Genomic DNA, 15,864 nt, shown 5'->3' on the forward strand with positions numbered 1-15,864 from the left:
CTGACCGACCGCATGATTATGTAGGCCTATTAATCTATTTTCTTTTTCAATCAAGCAAACACATCCAAGAAATTCCATAAATAAAAAAATATAATAATAAGAAGAAGTATTGAAAATAGCCCATCTACAAGCTCACAGCGACGCGTTGGCACTAGTTTGGGTCCCGGGAAAATGTCTAATCAATTTTTATTGAAGATAAATTGCCATCTGATAATTGGACAATATCTTGGTGGTTGTCAGAAAGAAACGATGCACGCACTGTGGCGCACGCCTTGTAAGTCACCCAACTAAATCTCTTGTTCTTTTGATTGAGCAGTTTGCTTATAAAAACCACAGGGACAGGGCAGCCTACCATTACTTCAGATAGTAACATGTCACGTTAATGTTAATGCGTATTCCGGATGGTAAATTCGATCCTATTTTCCTGGTGTGTGTGGTTTATGATTGGTGGAGCGTTAATTTTATTGTGCCGCAACCTCGACAAACACACAATGTCCTTGGCACAGTCGGTAGTGCTGTCACCTCACAGCTAGAAGGTCCTGGGTTCGATACTAGGTGGGGTTGGTGAAAGGGCCTTTCTGTGTGGAGTTTGCACACTCCACAAATAGTCTTGCTCTCATCCTGTCCCCTAGGGTAGATACCCACACGAAAAACATGCAGAAATGGTCTGGTCTCTATACTGCCTCCCCCTGGCCAGGTTGGCAGAGGGGGTGTAGTGGGTTACAAAAATATTGGACTGAAGTAATAATAATACAAAAAACTCAAGCTGATATTAAAAAAGCAACAACAAACCAATGAGAATAATTCATCCATCCATTTTCCAGCATCCTCCATCTTCAGCTCACCCAGCCAAGAAGGGTATTGTAAAGGTGTAAGAGTGGCATTAGATGATGATGATGACGATGATGATGATGGTTTCAGAAGCACGAAGGGAACACAGAGCCACTGGAGAGAGAAGAAAGAAAGAAACATTACATGTAAATAAAGAATATACGTACATACCGGTACAATTGAAACAAATATATATATATATATATATATATATATATATATATATATATATATATATATATATATATATATATATATACTTACCTACCAATTATGTAAAATAAAATAAAAGTTAAATACAGATAAAAACAGCAGCAATGTGACTAGAGGAGTGATTCTATTTGGGTATAGTGGTTTAACATTACTTATTTTTAAAGTGTTACAATTGCCCCGTCACAGGGGCAATTGTAACACTCTTGACTTATTGCATTAAAAGTAATATTTTATTCTTGTCCTTATTAGCCTAATCATATAAAGGGTAGCATAAATTAGGGCAAACATATATGCGTCTTATATCAAAACATGACTAGTATATTTCCAATAGTCACATCCAAGTCATGTGGTAGAGGTAGACTAAGAATAAGACTAAGTCCTACCCCATGCGGGATCTCACTATTTCCATAGATACCGCCCTGGTGATTCGGTTCCAATTGCTAAGAACCTTGGTGTCGTCCTGGACAGCCAGCTCTCATTCAAGGCACACATTGCATCAGTCACCCGATCCTGTAGGTTCACACTCTATAGTCTATAACATCCATAGGATCAGACCCTTCCTTACCCAGGAGTCAGCCCAGCTCCTCATCCAGACATCAGTCATATCAAAACTCGACTACTGCAACTCTCTCCTCACTGGGCATAAATGGACACACGCAAACAGATTGTCAAAATGGGTCCTATGACAACAGGTATAATGGGGTTTGCATTAAAGGGCAGGGCATTCATTCCCTATTTACATTGTTCCTGAGTTGGCCAGGGTGCCGACTAGACGCTCGGCTGCCCATCTCCATATATGGGCATAAAATGGACGTGGACAGACATCTCCATACACGGGCATAAATGGACACATGCAAACAGATGGTCAAAACAGATCCTATGACAACAGGTATAATCGGGTTTGCATTAAAGGGCGGGGCATTCATTCCCTATTTACACTAGACGCTCGGCCGCCCATCTCCATATATGGGCATAAAATGGACGTAGACAGACAGATATCTCCATATAATATTATGGGCATAAATGGACACACGCAAACAGATTGTCAAAACAGATCCTATGACAACAGGTATAATGGGGTTTTCTTTAAAGGGCGGGGCATTCATTCCCTATTTACATTGTTCGGACGTAGACAGACAGATATCTCCATATATGGGCATAAAGGGACACACGCAAACAGATTGTCAAAACAGATCCTATGACAACAGGTAAAATGGGGTTTGCATTAAAGGGCGGGGCATTCATTCTCTATTTACATTGTTCCCGAGTTGGCCAGGGCGCCGACTAGACGCTCGGGCGGCCGAGCTTCTAGTATATTAAATTTAGATAGCATTCTTGATTTGTTTATGTTATAATTTATTATGAAGTTTTTATTTAATAGGTGCTTGGTCTACCAGTTTTCTTAAATTTGCCTACTATTTCTTTCCATTTGAAGTATTACCTTGCTTATTGTAAATCACTCTGGATTAAGAGCGCTTAAATTGTAAGCATTTAGTTTACAGTTTTTCACCTGCCATGGGAGCCGATGGCAGGTGTTGCACTCCACCATTACGTCCCCCAGCGGTCTAGCACTTTGGCTGATATAGACAATAAGCCTCTCCAACATACGTACACTAGACCCCGACATGAAGTAGACTGTTGAGGCTGTTTGCAATAGGTAGTATTCACCATGCTGATGAACATGATCACGAGCTGGATGACATCAGTGTAGGCAACTGAATAAAACCCTCCCAGTAGTGTGTAGATGACGGCAACGGCTGCAGACACGATGATGGAGTAGGACGAAGGAAGATCAAGGATCACACTGACTGTCCCACCTGTAAAAATGCACAATACATCAGTGTTTGAAATTTGAATGGTTGAATGTACCATAGTAAAGTCATGTATATCATTGCTGGTACAAATGTTCTCACAGTGTTTCATTGTAATGTGGGACCCAAGGTTAAAAAAGGTATAGATTTTGGGCAGTTGATGATGCTCCCTAAACACATCCAAGACTAATTCACAGCAGTAACACCACCCAGTAGTGTGTGCACTCGTGTTTGCGCTCAAATAAAGCATTGCCTAACTTATTTGCCAAAATGGGGCCCTTGCACCTTCTGGATCATTGGAGTTCTCACATGGCCACCTCCGCCTATCAGGCACGTGCACACATAGACATCAAAGGGGGCTTGAGTCCCTGCCCTTTTACCCATCTGTAAAAAGTGCCCTCTCCAGACCGTGAATGCAGTTTTCACTATATGCAAATGCCCCCTTTCCATGCCATACCTGAAGGCAGCATTCAAGACAATTGCCCTGTCCAAACTCTCCTGAACTTGAATGCAGCATCTTATGTTGAAGGAATGGCCCTCTCTGTGTAGAAATCCATGCCGTAAATCACATCTCCAGTATGCACTTGATTATGCTTAGTTTAGTGTGGTATAAAGCACCAAAAAATAGCCGTTGTGAGCTTGGAGGTCTGCTATTTTCAATATTTGCACCAAAAGGCCCTTTTAGAAATGTCAGCCCCTGCCTCTCTAACATTCTCTGCATGTCCCTGTTTTGTTTTGAGCAATTCTTTTTATTAAAATATAAACCTAGAAAATGAGGTTAAAAACTACGTTAAATGTAATTGAAAAGATAGTACGTAGGTCAAAATCACAAATCTTCCATAACAAACACCAAGCTGTTTGTCACCTGACTACAGAAGACACTATACGTGTCGTCACCTAGCACATACAAGGAGGTGGATGATTCAAATGAATGAGTGGAAATATCTCAGCAGCAATGCCCAAATGCGTCCAGAACAGCAGAGAAGTAAGCAATTTACCCCGAGTGAGAGGACATTATGCTCTCATAATGTCCGCAGTGAGGGTGTTATCGGACGAGGCGCAGCCGAGTCCGATAACACCCTCACTCAGGACATTATGAGAGCATAATGTCCGACCCCGAGTGGTAAATAGCTTTTCTACCACTTTTTCCCGTATACATGAAAGAAAACACATAGTTGTAACTTGCAAGGATCTTAAGTTACAATCATTATTGCCTATAAAACTTCCGCGAGACAGCAGATAGTTCCACAAACAACATCTTCTACTCACCAACAGATGGCGCCAACTCCATACTAATCCATGCGTCTAGCTTACAGCTAAGCTAACGTCAGTTAGAAGTACCGTTCCGGCCGTAAATAGAGGCTGTTCGCTTCCAGAAAGGCATAGGTTCAGAGAAAAGGGGCTTTAAAGTTGGCGGATTGCATTGGATCCAAATAAATCGGCGACTATAGCATGCACGTTAGTAAACATAGGACCGTTGCCACCGTCATTTGTTGGTTGGGGGAAAGGTGTTCCGACTACCTCCTGAAGTCCCCGGATGTACACTGAGGCGCATTGATCTCGGACAAGTCCCCACACAACTTTGCGGCAGTTGTCCTCTCATAACCTCCGGAATTTAGCCAATCAGAATCCAGTATTTGAACACGTGACTCGAAAAAGTGGTAGAAAAAAATATATATAGCAAAACTACTGAAAATGTATTAAATATTTGAACCAACGGATGCTACTGCAAGTCCCTGTGCAGCGCTCCCGTGGGATGCAGGTAAAAGCTGGGCTTGTGGAGGTACATGCCGGTGGGAGTATACCTGGCTCTGTCCCGGGCATGAAGAGGAAGATGTGGACACACCGGGCCGCTGTGAACCGTCAAGGAGCAACAGCTTATGCGTTTTCCAATGTTGACATTGCTCTCAGACTTGCCACTTGCATGCATGCCCCCATGCAAGTGGCTAATGTAATTATGTATTTTTAGACACAATGGCCCTCATTTATCAACATGGTGCAGATGAAAATGTGGGTGTACACCGAAATTTAGGGAAGTCTCGACATTTATCATTTCAACTTGACTTTGACGTTGGCGTAGGGTAGGATCAAATCTCACGTCAAGTCCAGAGGTGGTGTAGGATTCATCCTACACCACTTTGTTCCATTGTAGACGTGCGGAGCAGCATTGTCTAACTATCTGACAGGCAATGGACACATGTATCCACTAGAAAATGTATATCCAACACGATAATAAATAATCCTGTGAAAATATTATATTTTATAAAAGCATAGCCTATTATAGCCAGCTACATCATGGAGATGCACGCCGATTTTATTTCCAAGTTACAATGACAAGCAATTAAAATCTAGAAATATGGAAGCAATCTACTATTAAGTGCTTTAACAGTCTAAATCTTAAGATTGCAGACCTGGCTCAGAACAAGCACATATAGGTCTATAGCCTATGATATGAACGCATGCGAGAGCATTTTCGGGACCAGCGCGGCGCCGCTGTGATCTTACATTACCGTGAGGCGTGAGCCTCCAATTTATACAGTGACGCGAGTCCTTTTAAATATGGATAAACCCTGAAGGTAGGGTTGCCACCTTTCAGAAATTGAAATAAGGAACACCTCTTCCGGGCACACGGTGCGTGCGTTCCGTGCGCGTGGCACAGCCGCCGGCCGGCGAAAAAATGCAGTCCCAAACCCATGAAATGCATAGAATAGTTATAACTATAACACACAACATGGTATAACCAGTGTTGGGCAAATTACTTTAAAAAAGTAATTAGTTATAGTTACTAGTTACTTCTCCAAAAAAGTAACTGAGTTAGTAACTGAATTACTCTATTGTAAAAGTAGCTAATTACTAGGAAAAGTAACTATTTGCGTAAAAAAGTTGTAATATGTCAAATAATTTGGATAGTTTTTTTTTTTTTTGAGCAGGTTTCACAAGCCGGTTGCGGTATAGTAAAAAAAACAAAACAAGAAATCCAAAGATTTCAGTTTATTTAACTTAAAATATTTGTATTATATAAGTAAGCAAATATAGGCCTTAGTATTTTTTAAATTAAATTAGATTAAAAAAAATCGATTCAGACACATTACAGTATTTTCTGCCTTTCATTCTGTTCAAGGGAAAAAAATACCTTATATCGCTTTTTTGATGCCTTCCATTATTATTGTCAAGGGGGAAAAAATACCTCATGTCAATTTTGCTTCACGTGTGGACACAGAGAGGAGGGGAGATCTGTCCAAAGAAAACTAAACTAAACAAAGGTTTAGGCAATTATACATCGACATTTAATCTCTGCACAAGGATTTAAGGATGCTATGCTTATAATGATTGCAAGCAGAGTTGTTATCAACACTCACGGAGTACTTACATAACTTAACGAGCTCTTAGTGACTGGACTGGAGACAGAGCGCAGCTGCAGCACTTCAACGTTAGAGCCAAATCAATCAGGGAAATCAATTTATTAATGAAATGGTGTCACCTGCCGAATATAGACAATCTATGCTTGTGGACCTATTGTTTTTGGCGAGTAACATCAGATGGATTCACTCACGGATCATCACAGGCAACTATGTGAGGCGTGAGTCATTTTATTTATTTATTTTTCTAAGACCGACACACGGGGCTCTCTCTCTCTCTCTCTGTGTCTCTCTGTGTCTCTATGTGTCTGTCTGTCTGTCTCTCTCTCTCTCTCTCTCTCTCTCTCTCTCTCTCTCTCTCTCTCTCTCCCTCCCTCTCTCTCTCTCCCTCCCTCCCTCTCCCCCCCCCCTCTCTCTCTCTCTCTCTCTCTCTCTCACAACCATCGTGACAGCTTGGGGACGCTTGACATAGTAACGTGTAACGGAGCACATTTCATTGTCAGTAAATCCCTCCCTCCCTCCTTTTGCTGTCTTTTCCTGTGTTTTATTTCATTCATTATTGTTAAATTCTGTGTTGAGGTTTGTGTGACAGACCTTTATGGGGCATTTGGTTAAATACGGAACAAACCGCGTTCCGTATTGGTTCAATACGGAACGCATCTTTTAATTGTCCAATACGGAACGATTCCGTATTATACGGAACGGGTGGCAACCCTACCTGAAGGTCCAAACCTGGCTGTGCCCAGCCCAGCGCACGTACGCTGCGGATGATTTATTTGGGGGTCCACGGCCCACCGGGGAGAAGACCAGCCCGTGCGGGAACGGTGCATGATTGCAAGTTCAAGCACTCAAACGCACATTGTGCTCGTCGCCGAAATTGGGTTAAATTTTTATCCAAAACGTAACTGCTGTGGGGTCTCTCAATTTATACAGTCGCAACATAATTGTAGTAGGCCTACACTATGCTGGAGTTAATGATGAAACCCGACGTGGTGAGCCCGTGACATTCTTTTCGTGGACCGTGAGGTATCCAACTATTATACAAGTGTGTCCTATATGGAGTTATGTACTCATTCTGTGCCAAATGCCAAAATGGCTCCAAGGTAGCTGTGCCACGGTTTTGTATGTTTTTCTTTATTGCGCAATCAAAAAAATGTTTTTTTTTTATATAATTTTTTTCCCCCACAGAAACAGACACAGTTGTTGTGATTCAGTGGCAAAAAGAATTTTGTCAATCAGACAAATGGTTCCAGAGATAGAGCTGTTTGAATGAAAAAAAGTGTCCATCCACTAGAATGAACACACATTTTCTCAATCAGCTAAACGAGGGAGCCAACACACAAACAGAGAAAAGCATCTCTCTGATCCCAGGTCATTTTGACATCTTTTTAAAAAAAAAAAAATGTTTTTTTTTTTTTTTTTTTTATACAAAAAACTCAAAAGACGTCAAAGACGTCATTGGCACTGAACGCCTTTGCAAAAAAACCATCAAAGACGTCATGTGGCACAGAATGAGTTAAGGATAAAACCCACCCGACGCTTCAAACCTTCAGATTATAACTGCCTCCTTGTCAGTATCTCTCAGTAACATCGCATGCACGGCATCCCGTGGTTTCGGGAATACATGATTTTGCTTTCTTTTTTTCCTCTTTTTTTGTAACCACTCAAACGCGCACTGCGCCGTCGCCGATATTGGGTTAAATTAATATATTCCATTTGTGACAATGACTGGTGTGGTGTCACCCATGTAGGCTGCAAGCTTACTATACAAAATAAATGGTAATAATGGTTCCACAGTGAACCTAAATGCTGCTGGGCTTGGTGGTGTGTGCGTGCGTGCGTGCATGTGTGCGTGGTCTGTGTGGACGGACATGGGAGTGAACTTGAAGCGTGGAGTAAACTCTAGGTCGTATTCAGGTCGTTCTAGTCGTAAAATCGGGGCGTTTCGAGAATAATTAAGGGCGTGTTATTTAAATTTCAGCCTGCGCATTTATCAAGGCTGGGATCAAATGTACGCCAGGTGTGTCTGTTTAGGACGTTTTCGTAAATGCCACGCAAACGTTGCCCTACGCAAAATTTGGGGGGGGGAGGGGGGGGGGGGAATACACAATTGTTTACACTCCATTGATAAATGAGGGCCAATAAGCCCATTCCCAAGATGCACCGTAATCTTTCATGGGCAGATATGTGACTTAGGGGGGCTGGTGTAAATAGTAACAAAGAAATTGCCGGCATATTGTGTCTAAAATGACATATTTAGCCCCCACCCTCTAAAATCTAAATACTAAAATGCTAAAACTATAGAAAGCAGTAATGATCTTTTCTTTTCTCTAATTACAATCTAAAATATGAACCTTTGATATCCCAATGTGCTACAGATTTTACAATGTATGTCTGCATTGACCACTGAGCACAAAGAAACATAAGCCATTGTTTTGAAAGCCAATCTACAAGCTCACAACACATTTTCATTTATTTATTTACTTGGCCTACAACAACATGCCCAAAATGGGGGTTTAAAGAGGTTTTCTAAAACGGCTAGTTCCATTCCTTGATTCTGATTGACTGGTTGCCGTGGTATATGAGACTATAACCACCACCTTGAATCAGTTTATATCAAAGCCAGGTGCGTTATTTCTTTCCACAGAGCCGTGAGGCTGAACTAGAGAAGCGAGCATTTGATTTTCTCTCAAATCCTGCCATGCAGGTGCTTCTAAGCACCGCCCGCATGCATAGGACAGTGACTGAATGGCTCCGGGCGGGGCTTGTAAAGGCAAAAAGCACCTCTATTCTCCAGGCACATACTCGGCTGTTATTTTAGATTGCTATGCTAGCGTTTTTGATGTGATGTTCACCCACATAGCAGCTAAATCTGGATGAAAATAAACATGTGTATGGATCGAATATGGTTCTTAACATGATCTAACGCATAAGTGTTGTTTCACTATTTTTTGGCAAAAAGAATGATGTGACTTTATAAACACACACTGGCTACGTTCCTGGGATGTGGCTGGTAAACAAGCAAATGTCTCTTCCTGGTGGCGGAGAAGTGAACTTTTTTCTTTAATATTAGAATTATTTTCATGTTGCAATATTGTGACCGTTTTAGAAAAGCAATAAGCCACGCGAGGCTTGTGGTTACCGGGTTAGTATACACCGGAAACACTCGGCTAACGCCTCGTGTTTCCCAACGCCTCTCAGCCGGTGTATATACTACCCCGGTAACCACTCGCCTCTTGTGGCTTATTGCTTTAATATTCTGAAGAAAAACTTACAGGAGGTTAAGAGGGGCATTAAATGTGGCATGGTGAAAGTCTATTCTGTATTTGGGATTTCAATATTTGTGTCTTATCAGTACATTATTTCCATTGCACGTTACATGAGCCAAAGGGCCATTTAGGTGCAGAGGTGAGTGGGTGCGTGTCATATTGTTATTGTAGAGATGACTGGCTTGTCAGATGCCACAAGTTGAGGTGAGGAGGAGATCAAGTTCTACCAGTTCTACCTTATCAATCTGGGGAAAAAAAGGAAAGAAAAATTGGTATGGGTTTGGTTATGGTATAGTAGTTTAGACAGTTGTGGTTTCTTTCCACTGTGCTGATATCTTGTTGAGAAATGTTCTATCATGACGAGGTCTTCGACCTTAGTTGTGATGCAAGATATGTGGAACAATGTAAATAGAAACCTCATGTACTGTACATGACCAGTGATTAGATGATTCGATAATGATAAAGGACATGGCAGAGCTTAAAGGAACTCAAGGTCACAGATGTATAAGCTGGAGGTGATTGTGGACCCTAGGCTATGGTCAGTGGTTTCCACTGACTATGATTGTGGAGTGTTACTACAGCATTTTTTTTGGACACTTTCTCTCAAGGGTGAAAATCTTTCTCATCAAGCTTTACTTGTCCAGTTCTGCCCTCCTTTGCTTTTGTAGCAAATATATCCTTCTGAACAGTGTTTTTGATCTTTTCAAAAAAGGATTAAACATGCTATTTTATCAATTTTGTTAATGAGTTATTAATGACTTGTTAAGCATTTGTTAATAGTTAGTTAGTTTTTTCTTGCCACAGACACATTTGTGTGTGTACGGACATTTTGATGACCCCTGTGCTAAACACACTGTGTAAATGAGATGGGGAATACACAGTTAAGTGGGATAGTTGGTCATTATCTTGTGTATAAACTAAAACTTAAGCTTACTCAGCTAAGATGAGTTTCTTAAGACATTTGAATTTAAATGATGCAATAATGTAAATGATCAGATCATAATTTCAATCATGCAAAATGTAAATGATCAGAAAGTGTTACACTTCCTGTAGGCCTACTACCCCTATTCACCATGAACTGTCAATCCGCAAAGACACCCGAGGAGACCCTGAAAATCTTTGTGTGCTTGTTTCACACGTGTGTGCAATATTCCCTCCCTGACAATACTACTTTGAAAATGGTGACGGCACCTATGAGTTCTCGTTAAAATTAGTACTTGACAAACTTAATATGCTATAGGCTCAATATTTGTTGATAAACACAAAAGATGTTAACTTCTGTTCAGATTCACTTCTATTGCATTCGCTCTAAAACAAGCCGAATTCAACGGATTTGAATACATGACTGCTGTGTCGTAAGACAAATTTCAGTGTGAACTGACAATAAAGTACTATATCATATCACTTCACCTTCGTTCTGTTCGCGGGTCATTTTGACCTGGGGCATATTTGGTTTAAAAACAACACTAATATAAATTTTAACTTAACAAATCATCATCATATACTGACTTTGTCTTAATTGCAAACAATTCATATGCTATATATGGTAAATGTTTGCATTTATGCTTTGCTATATCACATTAATCACTGAAAGAGCTAGGTGTTTTTACTGATAGCTGAAATTCATGTAAAATAAGAGCTGAACACACATGTGAACATGAGGACACACATTAATGTCACATAATGAATGTACACTTGTACGTATACACTAAGAAGCACATGCTTCACAAACACGGACTGCATGTGAGGCACAGATGAGCTTCTTGCACCTCCTGCAAGCAGTCTGTCTTCCTGTCTGCTGTTGTAGGACACACTGAACAGCGCTGTCTCTTGCCAGATGCTTCAACTCTAAGATAACTGTTTATTTTACCATTTATATAATTTGGATTGTTTGGAATTGAGACAAAGTCAATGTATGATGATGATTTGTTAAGTTAAATTTTATATTTTAGCATTGTTTTTTTAAACCAAATATCCCCCGGGTCAAAATGATCCGCAAACAGCATTAAGGAAAAAAAAAAAAAAAAAGTGGTGTAGCATGGGTGTAGTGCAAAAATATTAGTTTTACATGTTAATCACAGAAGAATCTTTCAAACGAAAATGCAAAACGGGTCAAAATGACCCGAACATAACTTGGGCTGGTAGGGCAAAATGGTTTAGGGTTAATGAGGATTGATTGAGGATTGATTGAGGCTTAGGGTTGGCATTCACCAGGTTAGCATTCACCTGCGTCGGCAGGATAGCATTCACCAGCGTCGGTAGGTTAGCGGTCACCCACGTTGGAACAACAGGACATCGAAATACCAATACACGCCCGGTTGGTATAGTACACAAATGATCACTAACCCAAGCCTGACAGGATCGAGGCCGCCCAAAGTAGGTCACATATCAAAATGGGTAGCAGAAGGATGGTGGTGATAATGTTGCCATAACGACGATGAAAAGGATCCATCATTGTCACAAACCTCTGTGACCTCATTGGCTTGGCAAAGAACAAGCCTCCTGTTGGGACGAAGCATGAATAGAATAATAGAATGATTTTAAACACGTGCGCACACCAAACACAGTTTGGGCATTTAGCAGACGCTCTTAATCCAGAGCGACTTACAATAAGCAAGGTAATTAGGGATGGAGCCCTAAACAAGGGTAGCTTGATAACCCGATAACAAATTTATTGAGTACCCGGTATCAATAAGCTTTGGGCTTATCAAGCTTGTTATCGAGCATAGCGTTTAAACAATCAAGACGAGAGGCGATCAAGAAATTATTACAGTACTATACATAATATAAAGCCATTTAGCACTTATTGCACACTAATGAATGATTGTTTTAATGATATTTAATGATATTTGTTACTTTTATCATTTGTCATCTTCATAGATGGTGGTCAGCCACACACTCACAGTCACAACTACTGGCCAATAAAAAATATCATTTGTTGTCTCATATTTTTCCACGAAATATTAGAAAATGCTCAATAATGGGCTTGATAAAAGCCTGGCTCAATAAGCAGGATCAATAAGCCTTATTCACGGCCCGCCCACTCAGCACATTTCTCAGCATCCCCCGGGTGCTGATATCAATTTAGAAGGGGAAACTATAACAGAAATAGCTGGACTTAAAGCCAACAAATCATTATTTTGAACGGTAAAGTAAATTATAATGCTTTGTGCCTTTTACTATCTTGTGTTCTTGATCATGCTAGCCGTATTTTATACTTTACTATTCGGAAATTGCATTAAATTTGCGATTTCTGTGTTAACTCTATAAGCTATAGTAGGATTTTCCCCTTAAAAATGTGACTTCAGCACCCGGGGGATGCTGAGTGGGCGGGCCGTGAATAAGGCTAATAAGCATGGGTGTAGTGCAAAAATATATATTTTTTTACATGTTAATCACAGAAGAATCTTTAAGGCCAGTGACTTTCAGGTGGAACAAATGTAAATGAAAATGTAAAACGGGTCAAAATGACCCGAACAGAACTTAGGAGTTAAAAACATGGTGTAACATCTATACATTATGTAATGTAATAACATTTTCTACATTTTTATTTTTGATGAAACAAATGACAGTTTTGTCCTTCGTCCGTGGTATGTACAACATCACGGATATAGGAGTGGAGAAACATGCTTGCTTTATGCAAATGTATTGGGAATCAAATAATAACAAATGTAGATCCAGAAAAGAAGAAATTACTTTGCATTAACATAAAACAAATTATTGCCGCGGACATAGAGAGCTGTGTCTTATAATGTGTGAACGTGTACATTTTAAGCACCCAGATCAATGACAATTTTGTGACCTCCAGCCACATGCCAGTTTGAATATATATAGAATATATCAAATGTCAGGATGCTTTTCATTGAATTTGGAATGAACAGACAACATGTTTCTTACCTATGATGAAATTGAATAAATAGGAAAGGGGTGCTAAGGCCCAGATAAGACCACGAGAGGGAGTGTAGACAGCCTCGGCAGTTCCCAAAATGTAGCCTCCTCCGACCCAGGTAGCTGATCACTCACATGTGATTTCGCACGCACACACACACACACACACACACACACACACACACACACACACACACACACACACATACACACACACACACACACACACACACACACACACACACACACACACACACACACACACACACACACACACCTTAATTAGTTATTAGTAGAGGTGGTGTCATAGTTTTGTACTTTTTGGGGTACAAAACTATGTAGCACACTGCTACAAATGCAGATGGAACAAATAACCAGGTGAATAAGACTGATGGATATGATGAAGTTCAACTACTGCACTAATACGCTGGTTTAGCTGGGTCTGTGCACAGTATATGAGGGATTGAACGTAGGAGTCTCAGAAGTAATGGTGGAGATCCCAGACGTATCAGTGATGTCAGTCATCTCCAGATTTGGGCATTGTTTCAGCTTGTGTCTGCTACCATGGCGGCGACGCATGCGCAGTACAGGCAGCCGCCAAATACATATAATTGTGGGGGTCCTTGACATGACAAAGTTTGAGAACCACTGATATAAGTCGATTCTTCTAAATCCTAACAGTTTTCTGAAAAAAAAGAAACTTATGTTGCTGCAGTCAGGGGCGTTATAGAGTCTTAGATAGTGGGGGGAATGACATAGCTGCGCCCTCATGCACGTGTGTGGAGTGCGCGCGCCGAAAATTAACGGTTTTATGCAGTTTTGACCGTGTTTTATTCGGGTTTCCGCAGTAATTTTTTTTGCTAAATGTAACACAATCGGGAACGGCACACTACGCTTTCCCTTTGCCTCTCCACATGCACCAGCCAGCAAGATATAGTCTATATAGTAGATGGATTTCTTGGTACCAACAGACAGACAACACGTGCCAGTTTCATATAATCATTCAGTTCCAAAAGCTTTTCAGTTAATCTACTTAGTTACTTTACACCACTGTCTACTACAGCAAGCATGATGGTTCCCAAACGTTTTAGCCTGTGAACCAAGAGAAACTAAACGTTAGGGGACCCAAACTAGTAGTAGCGAAAATAGCAGATCTACAAGCTCACAACGAGTCGCTTCGCGCTGCGTTGTGAACTTCTAGATCGGCTATTTTCAGGACCCATACAATGTGTCCGCGATGCGACCCACGCATCGGTCCCGACCCCAGTGTTTGGAAAGGAAACAGTGGTTCTGGTTCACCATAGCCACTAGCCCAAACAGTGTACATTCATTAGCCAGCAGCATAGCATCCATCATTACTCTAACTCTAATATAGCCACGACTCACCAGGTATGAGGATGAGAGGAGCAGAGGATGATGTTTAATGCCTTTATAGCCTACATGGTCTTGTCTTGGTGTTCTGTTTATATTCCTTTATGCCCGTGTTGTTAACGAGTCCATGACGCACCGTACGCACGGACGACGGAGAGACGCAAGTTAAAAGGGGCGTCCTTTGAAAGCCATTTCCTCTCTGCACAGAAGCGCATTTCAAAACAAGTCTTTAGTTTAAATTTTTCATCTATACAATCGATCATTCAACATGTTTATTTTGAAATTGTCCTGGAAATAGAAGTAGCCAAATAGCAAAAAAAAAGGAGCCCGGCCGGCAAAAAAGATGGGGGGGATGAGATCACGTTTTTATGAACGTGGGGGTGTTCCGTCGTACTCACAATGAATGGTCGTGACGTGCCTGGCTGCAGTATATTAGTGGTTCTCAAACTTTGTCACGTCAAGGACCTCCAAAATTATATGTCACGGCACCCCGTCTTTATATATTTTATAATGCTATTAATCACCATCTCAGTCAGGATTTAATTCAATATTCTTAGGAATCTCATTCAGATCACCATGTGCACAGGCAAACAAACACAACTTAGACGTCCTTACCTGTCATTGTGAAGACTCCAATCCAAAGGCTGATGTTGCGTCCCCCTATTATGGTGACGTGAGTCCTGGAGCCCACACATTTCTTCTCTTCCGCTCTGGATTTCTTAGAGGCCCAGATGCCCATTGCCAGGATCAGAGCATAGAAGACCAACAGTCCTACCAACCCACCTATGTCTAGAGCCATTGTCACACTGTAGACAGACAGACAGACAGACAGACAGACAGACAGACAGACAGACAGACAGACAGACAGACAGACAGACAGACAGACAGACAGACAGACACTTTATTAATCCCAAAGGAAATTCTGTTCAACAGTTCCAGTTGCCATACATTCATACATACAGATTGCCAGTAAAAGAAGCAAGAAGAATACATACAAAAAAAATACAAAAAATAAACAGTACAACTATAGAAATAGAATAGAATGCTTTGAAAAACTATAATTTATAAGTTATAAATTAAAATAAAATGCTAAGTAATATCGTTTCCATTCTTCAGGCCTTA

General features: G+C 40.8%; 1 protein-coding gene across 1 annotated transcript in view; it reads right to left on the bottom strand.

Moving 5' to 3' along the window:
* The window catches only part of LOC308292904 (high-affinity choline transporter 1-like), a gene marked incomplete at both ends in the record, with an annotated part of 20,297 nt that extends 4,756 nt beyond the window's left edge, over nt 1–15,541 (bottom strand). The window contains 3 exons of the mRNA XM_080735327.1: nt 2,713–2,861; nt 13,381–13,494; nt 15,358–15,541. Coding sequence (XP_080591453.1) covers nt 2,713–2,861; nt 13,381–13,494; nt 15,358–15,541 — 447 coding nt within the window. The remainder of the gene's footprint in view (nt 1–2,712; nt 2,862–13,380; nt 13,495–15,357) is intronic.
* Between the last annotated feature and the right edge of the window lie 323 nt (nt 15,542–15,864).

Source organism: Nannobrachium achirus (genome assembly GCF_963921795.1).
Source record: "Nannobrachium achirus genome assembly, chromosome: 10".
NCBI lineage: Eukaryota > Metazoa > Chordata > Actinopteri > Myctophiformes > Myctophidae > Nannobrachium > Nannobrachium achirus.